Source organism: Pundamilia nyererei, unplaced genomic scaffold (assembly GCF_000239375.1).
Source record: "Pundamilia nyererei isolate P.nyererei 1_Seehausen unplaced genomic scaffold, PunNye1.0 scaffold00197, whole genome shotgun sequence".
NCBI lineage: Eukaryota > Metazoa > Chordata > Actinopteri > Cichliformes > Cichlidae > Pundamilia > Pundamilia nyererei.
Genome location: NW_005187598.1, coordinates 761531 through 776177, shown reverse-complemented (window position 1 = coordinate 776177; position 14647 = coordinate 761531). Strand labels below are relative to the sequence as shown.

The 14647-nt window shown below is 42.6% G+C and overlaps 1 protein-coding gene across 1 annotated transcript in view; it reads right to left on the bottom strand.

Annotated features, from left to right (window-relative positions):
• Positions 1-4077: 4077 nt before the first annotated feature.
• Positions 4078-14647, bottom strand: part of shtn1 (shootin 1) — a 32536-nt gene continuing 21966 nt past the window's right edge. Inside the window, exons 9-17 of the mRNA XM_013914425.1 lie at positions 13870-14029; positions 13642-13788; positions 11920-12073; positions 11564-11681; positions 10745-10827; positions 7612-7715; positions 5933-5983; positions 5477-5594; positions 4078-4359 (exon numbers count right to left, since the gene is read on the bottom strand). Of these exons, the coding sequence (XP_013769879.1) occupies positions 5484-5594; positions 5933-5983; positions 7612-7715; positions 10745-10827; positions 11564-11681; positions 11920-12073; positions 13642-13788; positions 13870-14029 (928 nt within the window). The 3' untranslated portion in view covers positions 4078-4359; positions 5477-5483. The remainder of the gene's footprint in view (positions 4360-5476; positions 5595-5932; positions 5984-7611; positions 7716-10744; positions 10828-11563; positions 11682-11919; positions 12074-13641; positions 13789-13869; positions 14030-14647) is intronic.

Sequence of the window (14647 nt, the reverse complement as noted above, 5' to 3'; positions counted from 1 at the left end):
TGCAGTGCAGTACCTGTAATACCTACAGCATGTTCTAATCGCTCTAATAGGATATTATGGTCGACAGTATCGAACGCTGCACTGAGGTCTAGCAGGACAAGCACAGAGATGAGTGCTCACTAAGTTCAGCTACAGCAGTGAACTTAGTGAAGTGGCTGCATTGGCTTATTAACTGTTAGCTTATTAACAGTTAGCTTATTAACCGTTAGCTTATTAACTGTTAGCTTATTAACTGTTAGCTTATTAACAGTTAGCTTATTAACTGTTAGCTAATGGTACCACTAAGTGAGAACTGCTTTGCTTGCAGATGCTCATGGGGTGCAGTTAGCTTCTTTAGCCAGCAGGTGTGACACGCATCAGGGCCTGGTGCTGTACAACTCTTCATGCTTGAGACTCTTTCTTGGATGTTTGACACTGTGATAGTTAATGGTTCCTGTTCAGGGAGGCTGCTGTGATCTAATCGTAGCTCCACTAGCCACTTTTCTACTTCCGGTATTGCTCTCTCTCCAGCCTCAGTGCCATCTGGTCAGGCTGCTGGACTCGCTGATGCTGACTAATGGACGGTGCCACAGAGAGTCCACCTTGGACGGTTCAGTGGAGAACGTCTGGTTTATTCTTTTATGTTCTGTGTCTCTGGTATACCTCTTCTAGCAGTTAGCCAAATCTGTGAGTCATGACAGCTTCTAAGGTCTCAGGTGTGAACAGCTGTTGTGCCTCTTAGAGACCATTTTCTTCATCACACCTTTTTGTTGTGCTAACTTTCCTCTGTGCTGCCTCTATCTTTGGGTTTCAGTGATGGCCACAGTAGGGATTGTCTGTAATACTGGATTCAGTAGACTTTCAGAGGATGCTTCACGTAGTCTTGGTAGTTGGCCACAGACAGTACAGGTTTCTAGTTAAGCTGCGATGTTCTTTATCAGTTCAGCTGCATTCAATGCCTTTAATATACCAGTTGTTCTTAGAATGTGTGGATGAATATATGTCCCTCCTGACATTATGTTGGAACACTGGACTGCCTCACTGGAGTCTTGCATGGCTCGGTTTAATGGGTTTTTCATGTATTTATATTATTCAGGTGTTCTTGGAAGCCCAGTTAACACACTTTGCCCATTAGGGTTTCAGTACCTGGGACTCCTACCATTTGGTGCTACAAATAAAGAAGCTCCTCCTGCGTTCTTTCCAAGCTGCTTAGACTAAAGGATCTGAAGGTTAACACTAACACTAATGTGTCTGGAATTGTACAAACGTTCTACAGTTTTTTAAAAAAGAAGTACAAATAATTAACAAAAACAAGTAGAACAAGTAAAAAGAACTCACAATGGACTCGAATGAACCCTTTGAAAGCCCAGCGTATCGTATGTGATACTTGAGACTTCTACATCATCAGCGTGACTTTTCTTCATCCTCAAAAAATGATAAAAATTGCATGACAAATTTTTAACGACTGAATTACAAAAATATGGCTTATGTAGCAAATGTAATCTGCATATATATAAAACTCATATATATGCAGATTAAAATTTGATATATTTTTGCATAAAGGTGCAACAAACACTCCATTATCACCAAATTAAAGATTCCTGGCAGTTATTTCATGCTTCAGGTTTTAAAGGGTTAAGTAAGGATGTATTTTGCATTTAGTATTCATTTTAAACAAACATTTTGAGAGTGTGAAAGGAATGAAATGAAAAGAAGAAAGTTCTTCCTGTTGTTGTTTGTTTGCCAGCTCACACCCAGTGTTGCTGTAAATGTCAGCGAGTAAAGGCAGCCTCTAATCAATGAAATGTGCCGACACAAACCGAGGCTGGACACACAGCAGCGCTCATCTGAAGCTCCCCAGCAGGCAATTTTTGAAAATACATGAAATGACAATCAAAATAGGTCAAATTAAGTGTTTCCCACACACGCTAACAGGACCTCCCTAATTGCTGGTCCTTGAAGGAACAAAAACACCAAACATTAGCTTGTATCGGCGTGATGTTGAGGGAACACAGTGGTGAGAAGAAGGAAGAAAAGGACATAGCATGGCTTGGGTAATTGCATGTTTTGCCTTAGTTTGCGAGGTCGGCACCGTCCATCAGTCGGCATCAGCGAGTCCAGCAGCTCGAGCTGAGGCAGAGGAAAGAAACCGAAGCGCTGACTTTGTTTCTGCTGAGGAAAAGAAGACTGAGGCAGTGCATCCAAGGGACACCAGCGTCTCTCCTCCTTTGAATGCAAAACTATATGTGAGCATTCAGCTGCGCCCACACAGCCTCGACTAGAAGAACCTCATTAGATAAAGAGGATATGAGGAGGTAGAGACATAAATCTCTTTTTTTCATTTACTCTCGCTCAAGCAGGTCAACTGCACACTGATACTCTAACCTCCAACTAGATAATCCCACACATCCTCACGCTGCTTTGTCAGCTGTCTACACCAACGATTAGTTTGTCGAATCTGCTGAGCGACTGTTTCCTGTTCCTAACGACGTGCTGGTAAATAAACTTAACCAGGACTTCCTCTGCAACATGTGCTTCAGCAGACTGATGAAAGAACGAAGGGAAGCCTTTGAAGCAGTGCTGCTGATGAACTTGGTTAGAACACAGACTTTGATCCACAGTGACATTTCCTGTACACTGTGTCGGGGGCTGGAAATTGCACCTCAGTGTTAAATGAAGCCTAAAACGTTAATGAACAGCAGCACACAATAGGTGATGGACACCAGCCATAGTTCACAGCTCTCATGTTTCACTCTCTCAGTGAAGAAAGTGTGTGGGAAATGTGGGCAGGTGTTGGGGAAAACAAAACACCGAAGCGGCTCGGCCATGTGGTCAAATCAATCTGTGCCCGGCCCTGCTGGAGATTTTAGACATGGTACAAAGCAGCCAGTGGGGAAAAGTTCAGCATTTCTGGACTCTGTGAAAAGGTCGATGGTTTCCATCTTGTAAAAATAAATACAACAGTGTGCAGATTAAAAACGCCACCATTGTCTCTACAGCCAGTCCAAAACAATGGTGGCGTTGCAGAGAGGCTGCAGGTAGAGCACAGCTGAGACTGAAACGAACCTCATGTTCAACACGCTTTATTTAGACGCTTTGTAAAACATTTAATTAAATGAGTCGTGAGGAGAAAATAACTGCTGCATGTCGTCATAACGTAACAGTTCAGGACTAAGAACAGAGGCTGGCGGTACGACTCAGGCTTGTCTCGCTCCTCTGGAGCGTCTCCGGCTGTGAAAGCGCTGCAAAGTAAACCGCGGTTCGCCTTTTTAACAGCAAAACATGCATTTAAATAAACCAGGTTATAACACATTAACTTGTTTGGGGGGGGGGGGGTAAATGTGACCTTATACATGGTTTGTACAATAAGAGATCAAATAAAGTTTAAAGGGAAATCAGTGAATATTAATCCTAAGAGCATTAAAAAGCTGCTTCGTGAAGAAAAACACATTTTTATCTTTTATCTGATTGTAAAACACTTTCAGTCAAACTGATCCCTAATTATGTTCAATAAGTGATGACCTTAACCGCTGTCGATTGTTGTTTTCATAGAAAATCCCCCCAAAATGCAAACTGTAAGTAAACGATGGCTGCATCCACTGATATGACACTTTGGTTGCTGTAATCCTGTCGTGAGGCTCGCACTGAGCATTTTCACTCCACCGTGTGACAATCAGAGACACTGCAGCTGGTCACAGTCACACCTGCGTAATCTGCTGCATCCTCCTTTATGACTGTAAGGAGGCCATCATGTACAAACTGGACATCAAACACACTCTTCAAATGATGTCGGATATATTTCTGGAGCTGTGTTTTAAAGAAGTAAAGTGACGATAAATTGATCTTAAGGGTCAACAAGTCGAGTGAGGGTGCACACAGAAAAACAGATAAAATATGTGTCAGTGAAGAGAACCATTGAAACTAAATCTATCACGGCCGCCTGTGATTGCTTACTGGGAGGCTACAAGTTTAACACTGGGCTACATGGAACCATTCAGAGAAAAGCAGAAGCTCGAGGCTGTGAGGCGACTGTGTGTCACTGTGCATAACAATGAACTGGTATTTTACAAAAGGAGCTGAATGAACTGCAGGTGGTGTGCGATACATGCCTTTATTTTACTGGAAGCAAACAGTCCAGCGGGAGTTACTGACACACTTCTGACTCTTCTTCATAGCAACAGGAACGTGTCTTTCCCTCTGACGGTGACCAAGAATCCATCTGACTGTAATCTCATCAATACAGTCAGAGGTTATTGTAAGTGTGCACTGATGTAAAAGGCTGGGTAATAACACTCCATATTAGTCTTCAGTCACCCACATCCTCTGTACACGTGGATCCTCAGGCGGCGCCACACTGCGGGGAGACACGAGGACGCTGACCTGCACACACACACACATGCATGAAACCAATCAGCAGTGTCACCTTTGTCAGGCTACAGCAGGTAAGGCTGAGAATCTGTGGGTGGGGCCAGCGTGAGCACACAGTGGGATCATTTAGATAAGAAACAAAGGATCCACTCTTTCATCGTGTGCCACGCTGCTTATCAAATATAAGGTTTATGCAACAGGTAACAGTGATGTGCAAGCTATTTATTCAAAAGGATCATTTATTCTTAGTGCTAAAAACAAATGTTTGAAGCTAGCCATTCATTTTCAAAATACTGATACTTTAATATTTCTTTTATTGAGGTGCCAAACTACAGTTTCTGAACAGAAAAATAGTTTTAGTGGCTGAATGTTAGTCTTGTGTAATCACAGCTACACTGGACGTCTCAGAGAAGTCCAGCCGCACAGATGAATTCAGCCAGAAATTCCTCTCCTGTTCACAGTGGTGAGGATTAAAGCGCTCGGTGGTATTCAGTAAGACAAGCTGCTGTCACAGTGTGGTCCAGCAGATCCAAAATGTTCCCAGGAGGAAACAGAAAGCTAAAGTGAATGAAGCACCTGCTCTTGCTTTTGTCAGTAACCTTAAAGCAAAGATAAATGCTTCTCGGCTGAACGCTAAAAATCACAGGTGCCTGCAGACAGGCCTCAGATCAGCCAGCGAGACTGTAGGTGTATGTATGGGGGGACAGTATGACGAACATGAAGGTGTACCACAGTATGTCTGCATCATCATCATCACTGGAGCGTCTTTGCGGCCACACTCTGTTGACATGCATGGGCTCGTTCTCTTTCCTGACCTCTGTGAAGTATATGCTAGCCCACAGGTGTCAGTAGATTACCACCGACAGCTGACAATGAACACAGATTGTGTTTGTCACAGCCTGATAAAGACTTTGAAGTTAACACGTACCGCACACCGACTCTCAGCCCTGTGACACTGTGATAAAAACACACGTATGCTGAATTAAATCAGACTCGACTGAGATAATCTGAGATGTTCTTGGAGGAGCCACACGTCAGTCCATTGTCCTCGTTTAGCTCAAAACAAGAGTGGAGAGACGAGTCATCCAGATAAATGACTTATCAGTATCGATCACGTCCAGCGCCCCACCTTTGTGTCAGGCGTCCAGCGCGTCCCGCCGCCTCAGCAGAATCCTCTGCAGCTCGTCGTCTCGGGTTGTTGTCGGAGACGCTGCCTTTGGTTGTTGTACAGTTCTGTTAAAATTCTCCTGGCCAGTTCAAACCACAATAACACAGATCAGGACAAAGAAAAGCAGCAGCTGCATCACAAACACGTATCTGCGTCTTGTTAACACTGCAGTGGAAGTATAATTAAGGTTTCTTCAAGTCTTCATGTTGTGTTTTTAGCATGAGAGTAGCCTCGTTAAATGTGGCACTGCTACTCTGATCTCTGACTTTAGTGTATTTTCATGTTAAATTGTATTCCAAGCACAACTTTGTATGACATGAAAAACAAACAAGTAATTTCAGATGTGAAAACGCAGCGAAAGTTCAACTAGTAAAATACGGCTTGTGAGGACGTGTGATTGTTTTAAAGCCCCATTACCATGATTCCTTTAAGTTCCTGAATAGCAGAATTAGAGGGCAGCTTCTCCATCTGATAAAAGGAAAATAGGAGGAAAAAGATGGGTTTGGTAAATAAACAGCAGTCTGACACATTATACTTATTTTTCCTCATTCAGCACTTAGAGGCTAAACTGCACCTCTTACCACAGAGACGAGACACTGTAGGCAAGCACAAGGAAGTATGCTTTCTACAAGAAGCAAATATGTCAACACACAATCATTCTGAGTCACGTCAATTTTCCCATCCTCATTATTTATAATTACCTTGTAGAGCAGGTCCTAATGCTATCTAATTTGGCTGAGCTGTTGAGGCGGAGGAACAAGCAGACGAAAAGATGTCTTTGCCATGTGTCATGTTTTATCAAAACAACAAGCTCTTAGATAATTCCCCACACTGATGGGTTGGAGAGCCCTGAACAATATATGCTCAATGTACAAAAAACTCAGCGAGGTCTGACAACAGCGGACGTCTGCGGCCGGCGCTGCAGTTTGGCAATTTTAGCAAAGATGAGCCACATTCACACGTGTCCGTCATCCTTCCAGCTGTACGTCCGCCGCGCTCCCCTTTCATGCTTCCACGTCCTGTATACTCTGTCTGTCTTTAGCCACTCTTTCATTTGTCCAAATAAAAAGTTGACCAGTTGTCAGTGAGGTCACATTTGTGTGTCAGCTGCTGACATTATGAACTCACACACTCCTCAAACGATGCAGCATTAACCTCGACATGGCTCCATCACGAAACAGCAGCATCATCAAGTCTTCGTAGGTCCTTTTCGTTTTTCTATGTAACAGACCTCAGTGTCACCTCCACATTAAGTTTATTATACATCTTTTGTAACCCCCTTTACATTCACGTCTCTGTTTTGAGCTTAAACAGTAGTTCTAGCAGGTCTGTGGCTGCTCTGCTGGTAGAGTGGATCATGTGATCACGCTGTATGCAAACAAATCTGAGGGCAACACTTTGATCTGATGCTATGGAAGGAAAAACTGAATCTCACAGCAGGAATGACCTTGTTACAAAGTCATGCACGAGCTAATAATTATCATGACTTATAGGAGGGTTGCAGTCAACACAACAACTGATAAGAAACATAGTGTTTCATTTTTGAAAAACACCGTCAACACAGCGCTGCAGTATTACCAAATACTGTTGGGATTCAATACCAAGAAAATGGAGGTTAAAAGCATCCACAAACTAGCACCCTCACACCTTTCTGAGCTTTTAAACTGATCCAGTCCTGCGAGATCACTGAGGTCTGCGGATCAAATGCTCCTGGTGGTCCCGATTAAAGCCCAGAGGAGAAGAGGCCTTTGCTGTGACTGCTCCTCAGCTGTGGAACAAACTGGCCCTTCACATCAGGACCTCCCCAACACGGGACACTTTCAAACCGTCTGAAAACACACTTTTCTTCCTCGGCTTTTAAATCAGAATGAGTTTGTATTTATACATCTTATTCTCACTCAAATCTTCTAATTTTATGATTCTTTTTCTTAACTCTTATCATGTCTCCTTGTGTTTTTATTTCTTTTAATTAATTATCTTAATTGTACAGCAGCTTGGTCAACGATTGTTGTTCTAAATGTGCTATATAAATAAATTTGACTTTGGCTTTAAAAATCAAAAACAGCAAATCACGGACCACGTCAGGGTTAGGTTACCTGTTTCCTGCTGCTGTTGGGTGACTGGTTGACAGGTCGAAGCTGAACACCTTTCTTAATCCTTTGCATCATTTCCTCCACTGCCTGCTGCCTGACATCCACTTCTGGCAGTGAGTGACCGACACACACACACACACACACACACACACACACACACACACACACACACGTTTTTTTTATAATGTCTCAGCTGTGGAGAAATGCAACACAGCTTGAACCTGGAGCAGGACCTGAGGACAGAGGCGACACTTGCATAGATGGTGCAGTATTAAGCACCTTCAGGCAACCGTTGTTGTGATTTGGTGCCTTATAAATAAAACTGAACTGAATCATATTTAGTGATTCAACAGCAGTAGATTAGGAACACCACCAACACTTGGGGTTTTCAGAAGCATGTTAGCGTGGTGTAAAGTCATAATTAGCTCTGCGACTGAAATAAAGTTAATTCAGGTTGTTTAAAAAAAACACTAAAGAGCCAGTCGGGAGTGATTGATGATTTTTCGTTTGTTTTGCACACACATCAGTCTGTTCTACATGACCGAGAATTGTGGAGGTTGATTTGGCTAATGATGAATAATTGGTACTGAGGCTGCTAACTTCAAAGTATTCAAAGTAGTGTGTAAGAGTACCAGAATTACTCTGGAATCAATTTTGACTCTGTGTGTAAAAACACACTATTCAACTATTTTTCATCCTCACGTTTACAAAGGACAACAAAAAGTGTAATTCTACAATAAAGGAGTCCATTCTCAAAGCAATGTGAATATTTAATTTTCTAACATCAAACATTCAGTGGCACACACAATGGAGCAATTGTCACTTAAGATGTCTTTAAAAATCACACAAAGACTATTTTGTGTTAAAGTAATCGTAAAATATTTTTCTCCAGTACTCAAAGAGAGACTATTATTCAGGTGTCAGAGTAGAAGATCCTTGGGTTGCACCTATTCAGCCTTGTATGCAATTCCAACAAATTCCCTGCGTGTAGTGCTCAATTCAGCCGGCACATATTCAAAAACTATTTTAAAAAATGAGGGCACAGTTTAAGCCTATTCAGGCAACACAGATGTCCTACCTGCTCCAACAAGTCAAGGCTTTCAATTTCATTGCACAAATTAAAGAATTCAACTTCCTGACCTAAAAGGCCAGCGATGAAGATTCAGAGTTTGAATTTCTCATGGACCATTTGGCATATTGGTTTGTTCTTCTAATGTGTGAGTGACGTGTGGTAAAAAGGGTTAAAATTGAAAATATCTGAAATGCAAAATCAGAATTCAAAACTCCTAAACTGAAATACATGAAACAAAGCGCCTCGAACAGAAGGAAATACCAAATGAACATGCATCGCACAAAAAACAGAAGAGATTTTCCCAAATCGGGGCAATCAGGAGATAAAGAGAATAATCGTTCTAACTGACATGCATCAAAACATAGAGCAAACCAACGAGGCCTTTCTAGGTCTTTGGCCATATATACAGTGGTGTGAAAACGTATTATTAAATATTAGCCAAGTAAACACAAAATGTAGTTTCTAAATGAAGATATTTATAATTAAAGGGAAAAACACAAACCTCCACGGCCCCGTGTGGAAAAAGTGATCACTCCTCAATCTAATAACGTGCTGGGCCACCGCAGCCACAGCAGCAACAACTGCAATGCAGCCTTTGAGTCTTTCACAGCACAGTGGAGGATTTTTGGGCCACTCATCTTTGCAGACTTGTTGTCATTCATCCACAGTGGAGGGTTTATAAGCATGAACCACCTTTAAGGTCATGCCACAGCATCTCAATCGGACACAGGTCAGGACTGTGACTAGGCCGGTCTAAAGTGGGTGTGAGGGTAACTTGGTTATTGACCCAGTGTTTTGTGTTTTGGAGTCTTGTTTATTCATTACTATGTTCCCTGCGTGTCTTGTGTTTCCTAGTTCAGTTTGCTAAAGCTTGAGTTTTTGCAGCACTTATAGTTTAGGCAGTTATTTGGTCCTGATCATGTCTTTGTTTCGTCCCTGTGTCCTTCCATCAGTGTTCCTGTGGTTAGGTCTGTCTGGTCTTCATGTTTGTGTCTCCGGCCATGTCTCTGTGTGTTGCTCTGTCGTCCCCTCACCTTCTCGCCCCTCCCTCTCCTCCCTCTTGTGGAGATACAGAAATTCTTTTATTGCTGCCGTATAACCTGCATCATTATAACTGCATTAATAACATTCTTTACAGCATCATTCCACTTAATAATATTTCTCACAGTATTGATACTGCATTACAGCTGTTTATTGAAGATGTCCATTTGAGTTGATGTTCGGTTCATTAAAGGTTTTAAGCTTCACCAGCGTGACTGTCCAGGTGATCCATGCTGAGGGAAACTAGAACATAGAAGGATGACTGCATGCATGCTTACAGTACATATAATACATATAATCTAGGAATAGGCCTGAGCAGAGGCCCAAATGTATTCAGCTTCTTGTTGCAACCTGTTGTGTTTTGTTCTACTTGGTAACAGATGACCGGAGTCGACAACCAGCCCTCAGAGACCCTGAAGGCTTGAAGTTATTGCCTTGTTTGGAAGGTGTTATAGAAAAGAGAAGTTCTATGTCTGTTTGTAGCCATCTAAGATGTACCATTTACTGTAACTGACGTCTTTAACCTATTTTTACGCCATGGGGGGGCGTGTACCTCACTGCTTTATAAGTGTTCTCAACATGTATTTTGGTCAGAGGACATATGCTGATGTTTTCTCCTGGCTGTTAATAACCTCACCGTTTGATTGCACTTTTCTGGGGCCTCCGAGGTTTGTGACACTGCTCTGCATTGATCGATTTCGCCACACTCTGCTCCCTGGGTTTATGCGTATCAGTGTGTGTGTGTTCCTCGTACTTCCTGTTTTAGTTTGACAGTCTCTTGTCCTGTGTGTTCCATGTTCAGCCCTGCTTCGAGTTAGTGTGATTATGTTCAGCTGTGGTTTTGTTCGCTCATTTGCCCTTGTGTGTATTTATGTCTGCGTCGCAGTCTCTCTTATCCTCCGGCTGTGTGTTCTGTGTAGTTTTGGCATTCCACCAATAAAGCTGCGATTAAGTTAGTGAGAAAGTAAGACGAGAGAGCAACACACAGACTGGATCAGAGAGCAAGTGTTAGTATCTGTGTACCTGGTGTCTTGGCAGAGTCCTGTTCCACCAGCGGGATGTCAGTTCTGATGCCTCTTCTCCTTCGAATCAGTGATACCAGTGTGCTATATGGAAAGACACAAACACATTGTTCAGTTAGCTGTTATTTAGGCTGCTAACGTTTCCAGAAAAAGTTCACTTTAGCGAGAGAGTAGTGTTCAAATCTAAAACTGAGTGAAAGAAGCGGTCATATTAAACGCAGTTTGGACTGTTTGTGTCTGTGATCTTCTTTCAGTCACTACTTCTTGCTTAGGTGACAACAAGCCAGCTACTCCTCTCAACCAAAGCCCCCCAGGCTTTACTGTCATTGCCCATGTGTGGTGCCCAACACACCACACAAAGATTTCAAACAGGACTCTGCTCTTTAAAATGTTCCCCGATTTAAATAAGCCCTCTTGTTCACTGAAGAAACCTTCATCCTAGGCCACACACGTAAAGTCTGGCCCTAGCCTGGCCAATAGGGTCTCATTAGTGTCCTCCACTGCTCCTATCCTGGACAGGGCGTTCATGTCTCTTGGCTGTGGTCCTACAAGAGTCCAACACATACATTGCAGAGGAAAGGTCCCATGGTTGGTCTGGCTTGTGCTCCAACTTATTCACTTCACTTCAAAATCACTTTGCAGCATGTTCAACAACTCCACTCCTGTCTTTACACTGTGGATTACCTGCACTGTGTGGTTGCTGTGATCAGCTCAGTCAATAATTTATTTCCTTATAGTCATTTTACTGTAAAATTATTCCATCACACTCAAACACTTTCACACATTGATGATGTAAAGAGTAAACTGTGTGTGGTCAAACCTGAGTGGGTTTGTGGTTGAAGGCAGGGCTGGAGGAGGTGGAGGAGGTGGAGGAGGTGGAGGTGTTGGAGCTGGGGGTGGGTTGGTAGCGGCCTGAAGCTTTTTCTGGAGCTCTTCAACTGGCCCATCAATCACATCCAGTTACAGTGCCAACACATCACCAAGGACAGAAATTTTTAACTATTATAGTAAACAACTAATAATCTTCCAGGCTGGCAAAAGCCACGGAGAGAATTTCAAGGTCACACTTTAAATCGGTCCTTCTGTTGAAACAGCCGCACACACAGCGTGCTCTCCTCACTGTTAGTGCTGTTTCCATTCTCCACAATGTCCCCTTCCAATATTGTTCGACCTCACCTGTAAACCTCAGATCCTTGAGCTCCAGTTCAGCCTTGGAGCATTTATTGCTGCACTCCTTCTTCTCCTCCTCCAGGAGCTCCAGTGAGTGCCTCAATGCTATAAGCTCCCTCTGAGTTTCGCTGCTCCCCAGCATGTCCTCCATCGTCTTTATCTGAAGATGGCCCAAGCACACAGAAAATATTTTTTACTACAAAGGATATGCACACTAGTTCAAATCAGCGTAACCTTAAACATGTAGCATGTTTGGTTACATTTTAGACAGAATTGTCATGTCGACTGACAGAATATTACTAGTTTGTTTGGCTTTAAAATGAATTTTTGAGTCTCATAATGCAGAGAGTTCATTTTTTAAATGATTTGCTACATTGTAGCACAATACTGCAGACAAACTGACAAAAGTTCACTTTGAAGAAACCACCTCTGATAACACGCTGTTACGGCAGCTAGCTTCATGAGGTCAGGGCCTGCAGTGCTTTGCTGTTCGTGCGTTACCGTCACTGGTGTCCACATTCTGGGACTTTCTGTTTGTTCTCCTGCTTTCATTTACAGCTACAGGTAATAAAATAATAATACAAACTAATCCAACGGCTGAAATTGTTTCTCTCCTCAATGAAGAAATACACACGGCTGAATTATTTCTAATCTAGGAAATGAATATCCCTCAAAGAAAAGAATGTGGATGACTCTGATAAACCAAGTGCCAGCAGAGTGTCGGTGTCACGCCAACAGCTCCGGTGTTGCTAATTTCTCATAATTCTCATTGGACAGCTGCCAGTTGACATTCATTCATCTGCTGCACAAACCCAGTTCCTTAACCAGTGTTTTAATTGTTCCTCAAATGAAGGGTATGGCTCACCTCCACCCCAGAACCAGAAAAGATCAGTGATCCCTCTCAGCTCTAATTGTTCTCCATCAGAGCCACAGGAGGAGGGAGAAAGGGGAGGCTATTCAGCTGCTTTTAATTATTAATCTGGCAGGTCGTGGCCCTGTGGTTGTGCTGCCATGGCCCATGATAATTCACCAGGCATTTCCACTCTATGTAATTAGTCAGCTAAATATGTCGTGTTTGGATGCATACAAATTAAAAGCATTGTCCAAGCAAATTACAGAGGTGCGCTGCCTCCACTGCTTAACACTTTTCTTCTGTTTTAAGCATTAAAGAATGAGGTATTTCTGACTGACACCACAGTCTGTTCTTAGGTATAGATTAGACTCTGCAGTCTTTAATACACCACAGCCATTACTACACAGCATTGTATTTATTTACTTTGTATTTTTAAACTTCTATTATTCTGTTACTGTTTTTCATTTTTAATTGGCTTGTTTTTCAAATGTGGCAAAATATCATTCCTCTTCATTACATGGTTATCGCTGCATTATTAGCAGAATGAGCCAGGATGGAAACTAATGGAAGCATATCAGCGTTTCGTGGGAGAAACGCTGCGTCCAGATGAACTGAACCAACTTTGGGAGAACTCCATCAGATCCACACAATGTCTGCTAATCTGGAGTTATTTTATCTGACCAACCTGTTGTTGCCTTGTACACATCTGTGTGGAGAGGACAGTTTTTAGTGTTAAACAAGAAATTCATTATTTTAACAGGACGATTTCAGGCCACGATTTCAGTGCCAGTGTGCCTGCACATGCGATGTGACAATAAAAGTGATTTGATTTGATTTGATTTGATTTGACATCCAAATCGTCTCTTATATCAGACCTGGCTCTGGTGCTCCAGCCTCTGTGTCTCCAGTTCCTCTGTCAGTCGGGTCACCTGGCTGAGGGCATCCTGCAGAGCCTGACTTGGTGAGGAGCTCTGCATCAGGATCTGACTCTGTCTCTTCAGCTTCTTTTGCTCGACCACCATCTGGGAAAACACCATGAGGAGGATGGAGAATAAGAACATGGAAGACTGTACAAACAAACAAACAAACAAACAAAAACTCACAGCTCTGGCATAATTTTCTGCCTCGGTCCTCAGATCTCGCTCCAGGTTGAAGGTGTCGTGTAAAGTTTCATATTCCTCCACAGCTAACTGAGACACTACAAGAAGATTTCCACAAGGAGAGATTTGTGCTTTTTGGGGCAACCAGAAGTTGTGACACTGTCTAAAACGTAAACAGCAGATATGATTTGCAAATCTCATAAAACTACATTTTATTCAAAACAGGACACAGAAACTTACACAACTTCAGCCTCATTCACACAAGCACTCATTTCTACATACGTGCTTTCTATCCAGCTTTCGAACACATTAGCGCCCGTGGCAGTGACAGCTTTCACACATTGGTTTTAAAGCCATGTGTTCCCATCCAACCATCTTCTGTGAAGACCTCGTATATTAGCAAGACAACGCTAAAGCACATACTGCAGCTATTACAGCAGCAGTGCTTTAAAGCAGAAGAGTCCAGCTCTTCTGAATTATCAGCAAATGTAAACCAATCAGGACCAACCAGCCTGACGTTTGATGTTTTCTCTCATAATTTAAATATGAGTTCATGAGATTCATGAGATTTCCAAATCACCGCACAGTGTTTTGAATTTGGATTGTACACAACTTCTTCAGAATTGAGGTGTGTGTGTGTGTGTGTGTGTGTGTGTGTGTCTGTGTCTGTGTGTGTTTGTGTGTCTGTCTGTGTGTCTGTGTGTGTGTCTGTGTCTGTGTGTGTTTGTGTGTCTGTGTCTGTGTGTGTGTCTGTGTCTGTGTGTGTGTGTGTGTGTCTGTG